Genomic DNA, 6,000 nt, shown 5'->3' with positions numbered 1-6,000 from the left:
GCAGATCCAGTTCCTCTGGAATGCCATCTCCGGGTGAATTTTCTCCTCCTCATTTATTTTAATTATTATTTTCATAACCCTTCCACCTCGTAGCTGAGGTTCTGAGAAGCCACCGTGCTCTGACACCGCAGCGTGGAGGGAGGGAGGCTCACGCAGGCGATGAAAGCCTGAAACTTTCCCTTTGGCTTCCAGAGGAGCAGGAAGCAAAGGAGTGAGGATGGAAAACAGAACCTCAGCTCTGCCCTCTCTCAGGTTTCTCTCCCTGTGCCAAAACCCTCAGCACAGAAAGCTGGGATGGGGAAAACCTGGGTCCTGCTGGTTTTGAGAATCCCCAAATCCCAGGGGCTGGCAAAGCCCTGCCAGCCCATGCAGTGCCAGCTGTGCCCCACGGCCACCTTGTCCCCAGCCCAGAGCACTCAGTGCCACCTGCAGGGGACACCTGCAGGGATGGGCACTGCAAAGCTGCCTGGGCAGCCCCTGCCAAGGCCTGAGCACCCTTTCCATGGGCAAATTCCTGCTGCTGGCCAAGCTGAGCCTGCCCTGCCCAGCCTGAGGCCGTTCCCTCTGCTCCTGTCCCTGTTCCCTGGCAGCACAGCCCGACCCCCCCGGCTGTCCCCTCCTGGCAGGGACTTGTGCAGAGCCACAAGGGCCCCCCTGAGCCTCCTTTGCTCCAGGCTCAGCCCCTTCCCAGCTCCCTCAGCAATTCTCCAGCCCCTTCCCAGCTCCTTTCCCTGCCCTGGGCACGCTCCAGCCCCTCCAGGGCTCTCCTGCAGGAGCAGAACTGGACACAGCCCTGGAGGGGCCTCCCAGTGCCAGCACAGAGGGAGAAATCTCACCCATTAAAAATCAAATGCTGCCCAAATCCCAGTGAGATGACTTTTCTGTCTTGACAGCAGTTACAGGACAGCTTTAAAAAAAAATTCAGATTGGCATTAACAGTGGCACAGCAACACTTGGATGCCCTCCCTGAGGCCGGAATCGAGAGCAATTCCATTTATCCCTCTCCTCTGAGCTATGCCAGCCACGCTGAGGGCACATTTTGACACGGATTTATGGGGACGCTGCAGGAACAGCTGAGGTGCACCCAGCACAACAGGGCCCTGTGGTGGACGGAGCATTTCTAACAACCCTTCCCCACTTTTTTGGGATTTATGGCTTTGCTGATTGATATAAAAGTGGCCTGGGAGAAGAGCAGTTCATCCTCTTGCTTGAGTGTAGCAGAGAGCCAGGTGGCTCAGTCCTTTCCTTGAAAATTCAGCATGGTTAGACCTTAATCAAGCATTCCTCGTGAATTCAAGGTGGTCAGACCTTAATAAATCCCATTCCATGTGCTATTTCCAGCTGCCTGTTGGCGAATCAGAGTCCGGAGTGCCAGGAGCCACTCGAGCTTTTCCCTTGCATCATCTGCAGCCAGGAGGTGACAAAAGGAGCCCAACTGTCCCTTGTCCCTCAGCTGTGCCCTAGCCCCGCCGTTCCTGCTGTGTCCATTCCTGCCCCGACCTGCTGAGTGCCAGGAAAAGAGAAAAAAAAATGCAACACCAAGCAGAGAATCAGGGAACTGGAGAATCAAGGAATGGTTTGGGTTGGAAGGGACCCTAAACATCATTTCATTCCATGGGCAGGGATGGATCAGCTTGCTCAAGGCTCCAAAAGAGATTTCAGGCTCTGATGGTTTTTGTCTTCTGAGAATCCAGGGATTAGAGATCCTTCAGGAAGAGTCTCTATCCCAGATGCCAGGACAGACAGTAAGAAATTAAGGAATGTGATATCCTGCCACAGAACACATCCCTGCAGCAGCCGGAAACACATTCCTGTTGGCCTCATCTCCCACCTGATGGCATTTAAAATGTTCATAATAAACCCTTCATGCCGAGGGGCAGCTCCAATCTCTGCCCCTGTGACAGGGACAGGACCCAGGGAGCAGCTGGAGCTGTATCAGGATATTCCATGATTCCATAATCCTTTCTCCTGCCTGTTGGGACATAACAGATTCCTCACAGGTAACTCCTCTGGATCCCAATTTAAAAATCCTTTCCCGTGGTGACAAACCTGACATTTGGGGCTTTGCCTTCCCCCAGGTGAATGTGCCACGAGATCCTGGAATTCTGCTGCCTGAATTCAACTCTCATCATCGCCTTTTTGGGGCGGGGACCCTGCGAAAGTGAAGCCAAAATTCGGTGCCGCCGGCCCGAGCTCCCTCTGCCGGTGCCGGTCCCGCAGCGCCTGCCCGGATCCCGCCGGGATCCCATCCGCATCCCACCCGCATCTCACCGGGATCTCACCCGCATCCCACCCGCATCCCGCCGACATCCCTCCTGGATCCCACCCGCATTCCACCCGCATCCCGCCGACATCCCACCCGGATCCCACCCGCATCCCACCCGCATCCCGCTGGGATCCTACCGGGATCCCTTCTGAATTCCAACCGGATCCCTCCCGGATCCCACCCGGATCCCTCCCGCATCCCGCATCCCGCCCTCATTTCGCCCTCGTCCCGCCCAGATCCCATCTGGATCACACCCGAATCCTGCCTGCATCCCTCCCGCATCCCGCATCCCGCATCCCGCATCCCGCATCCCGCATCCCACCCGAATCCCGCCTGGATCCCACCCGGATCCTGCATCCCACCCGCATCCCACCCGGATCCCGCCCGGAGCTCAGCTGGGAGCCGGGATGCGCTTCCCAGAGCGATCCCGCGGGCTCGTCCCGGCTCCAGGGCAGGCTCCTGGGGAGCCGGGCTCTGGGCAGGTGGAGTCTCCTTGGGGTGTTTCTATGGGAGTGGAAGGCATCCAGCTCCCCAGCGGGGGGAGGTTTGTCCCGATCCAGGCAGAAAGTTGGCAGCAGGATCTGGAAGGGCCGGGAAGCAAAAAAATCCTTGATTGAGGATGGAGCCAAGCTCAAGGCATGGGAGTGAAGAGTCCTCAGCTCCCTGTTCCTGCTGTTCAGAATTGCTCTGGGTTTTTTTTTTTTTCTGGTAGTTCATTTGGGAAAACATCCCAATTTCCTAGGTGAACTGTGTGGCTGGAATTGCCAAATCCTTTTGCACCACGAGAGGCTTTTTGGGCCTGTTCAGCCTGGAGAGGAGAAGCTCCAGGGAGAGCTCAGAGCCCCTGGCAGGGCCTGAAGGGGCTCCAGGAGAGCTGCAGAGGGACTGGGGACAAGGATGGAGGGACAGGAGCCAGGGAATGGCTGCCAGTGCCAGAGGGCAGGGCTGGGTGGGATCTTGGCAATGAGGAATTGTTCCCTGGCAGGGTGGGCAGGGGCTGGGATGGAATTCCATCCCTGGATCCCTGGCAGTGCCCAAGGCCAGGCTGGACACTGGGGCTGGAGCAGCCTGGCACAGGGGAAGGTGTCCCTGCCATGGCAGGGGTGGCCCTGGGTGGGATTTGAGGTCCCTTCCAAGCCAAACCATCCCAGGATCCTTTAAGTCTCTGGTTCAGCAAACTGGCTTTTGAAAAAGGAAAATGAACAGCACACACCCCCAGAGCTCCCAGTGACTCCAGAAGGAAGCCAGGATGCCCTGGCAGTGATGCCACAAGAAATTCAGGCAGTGACAAGACTCTGCTTCCACAGCTGCAATAAGCAGAAAAATCCAAGTGGATTAAGCCCCTATTTTTTTTCCAGGAATTCCTACTTAATGGAGTAGTAATTGAATTTTCTCTTCTCTTCTTCATTAGCACGGCCAGAGACAAAACTTCCAATTGATGACTGGTTTAGGCTTTTTATTTTTAATTTTTTTCTTCTTGTTGTTTTGGGGAGGGAGAAAAGAAAGGGAGAACCGGGCTAAGAAAGGATCGTAGGACTGGACCCTATGGAAGACCAAGATTTCCTGTGATCTTCCAGCACTCTTTAGAGGGTGCCATCCTCGAGATTCCAAATAAAATTGGGATTTTTTAAATCTCCCTTTTTTTTACCAATTTTCTTTAAAAAATTAATGTTGGGACTTTTTAACATCCCCCTTTTTCCCCCATTTTCTTAAAAAAATGTGGGACTTTTAAATCTCCCCTCTTTTTTAAAATTTTCTTAAAAAATAAATGTTGGGACTTTTTAATCTCCTTTTTTTTTTTTGTTCCATGTTCTTGACAAAATAAATCTCATTGCAGGGGTCTCCCCTCCAGCTGATTCCCAGTGTTTTACAGGATGAGTTCCACATCCTGCTGCCTTCACAGCAGCCTCAAAGCCAGCCTCGAATTCCTATGGAATAAGCAGCAATGAAGTCGCTATCAAAATAAGCAGGAGCTCCAAAAAAACCAACCAAGAACAACCAAACAAGAGGAGTTGAATGAACTCATCAAAGACCTTTCGGAGGATTGGGGCTGGTGAATCACCAGTTTTTCCCTCCCTCAGCAACTCCATCCTTGCCTGGAGCCCCGGGGAGGGCAGGTGGAGTGGGAAGGGCATGACTTCAGCAAGTTAAAAAAAAAAAAACTTTAAAAAAAAAAAAAAAAAGGCAAGAAGCAGAAAGCCGACATCACCCCAGTCATGTGATACAAAAGAACCAATGGAGGCAGGTCCTGGAAAGGGGAACAGTTAAATTTGTAATTTGGGTTGTGTGAAACACTTCTTTGGGCCTCATAAACAACCACAGAACCACAAGTTGGGTACGGAGGCAGTCACCCAAGAGCGGGTCCGGGATATTGGTCAGCAGGGAGGGCGAATCGTTGTGCCTGCAAACCACAGGGTTTCGGAGGGTGGTAAGCATCATCAACCACAACCAAGCCGCTATTTTTTTTTTTTCCCCCTCCTTCTTTTTAAGAAACTATTTCAGAGTTCTTTGAGCAAAAGTAACTCAGGATCCGCTCCCCAGGCGCCGGGATGGAGCCGAGGGGGATGGCTGGGAGGAGGGTGGTGGCAATGACCAATCTTCACTTTGCACTCCCCAAGGTGGAAGAAACCCTAAATTCCCTCCCAGTGAAGAGAGAGTGAGTTTTAGAGAGGAAACAATGGCTTCAAACAGCATATTTGAGTCACTTCCTTCTTACCAGCACTTCTTGAGAGGTAAGTGCCATTCAGAATTTCTAAATAGATGTTTTGCTTTCCCGTGTCTCAAAAAATGCATGTTTGGAGAGGATCTGGGCACTTCCTTGCAGTGCATGGGGTTTTTTCCACTTCAGTTTTCTTTGAGTTGATATCTGAGCTCGCAGAAATGTCATCTCCTTGCTTATCAGTTCAAGAGATTACAACAAGGTTTCATTTGAGCTGTTGAAACAACCATTGCACGCTCGTGAATTTGCTCTTCCTAAATCCCAGAGGGCTCGGACAACTCCTGGGAATAACTGCAGGTACAAGAGTGGCAGCACAAGCTCCTCTTTGGTTCTTTTCTGGGGACTTTTTGAGCTGCTGCCACCACAAATGACAGTGCAGGGAGGGAGCAGCAAGCCCAGCCAGCAGAGCAGGATTTAGGCTGGGTTTAAGGCTCAGATAAAAGCTTAGGAACCCGCTTAAAGTTTGCTGCAACTCACGTGGCTCGGAGAAAGGAGTGGTGGGGATGGACTGGGAGGCTCTGAGGATGCTCCGACGGCTGAAGGAGCAGCTGCAGCCCTGGAGGGGCTCCGGGGGGAATTTCAGCCAGCAATCTGTGTTTTGTCACCAGTGACCGAGAGGCTGTAACGTTCCTGTCGTGTTCTCAGCCCCCGCCGTGGAGCTGATGCTTTAGTCATGGCTTATTCACACAGCCCAGCCGGGGCTGGCACGGGAAACTTCTCAGCTTCCCGGGAATGACCTTCCTAAAGAGCTCCTGGAGCTGAGCTTTTCCCTGCCCTGCAGCGGGGCTGTGCCCACGTGAGTGACAAGGACACAGAGCCCGGCCCAGCCCAGGCTTGGCCAGGGAGTAGTGGATTTTTTGGGGTCTTTTTTTTTTTTTGGTTAAAGTTGGGATTAAATGTGTGAGATGGTATTTCTTGTTTGGAGGTTGATGCTTGTTAGTTTTTGTCTCTATTATAGTCTCACAAGGTGTGAGTTTCGTAGTGCTTAACTTAATAAGTTAAAAATGGAGATGTG

General features: G+C 52.5%; 1 protein-coding gene across 2 annotated transcripts in view; it reads left to right on the top strand.

Annotated features, from left to right (window-relative positions):
* Positions 1-4,559: 4,559 nt before the first annotated feature.
* The window catches only part of RUNX1 (RUNX family transcription factor 1), a 144,715-nt gene continuing 143,274 nt past the window's right edge, over positions 4,560-6,000 (top strand). For both annotated transcript variants that reach the window (XM_038134229.1, XM_038134221.1), the window contains exons 1-2: positions 4,560-4,694; positions 4,885-4,998. In XM_038134229.1, the coding sequence (XP_037990157.1) occupies positions 4,944-4,998 (55 nt within the window). In that variant the 5' untranslated portion in view covers positions 4,560-4,694; positions 4,885-4,943. The remainder of the gene's footprint in view (positions 4,695-4,884; positions 4,999-6,000) is intronic.

Source organism: Motacilla alba, chromosome 1, assembly GCF_015832195.1.
Source record: "Motacilla alba alba isolate MOTALB_02 chromosome 1, Motacilla_alba_V1.0_pri, whole genome shotgun sequence".
In the NCBI taxonomy this organism is placed as follows: Eukaryota; Metazoa; Chordata; class Aves; order Passeriformes; family Motacillidae; genus Motacilla; species Motacilla alba.
This window is presented reverse-complemented; position numbering and strand designations above follow the sequence as displayed.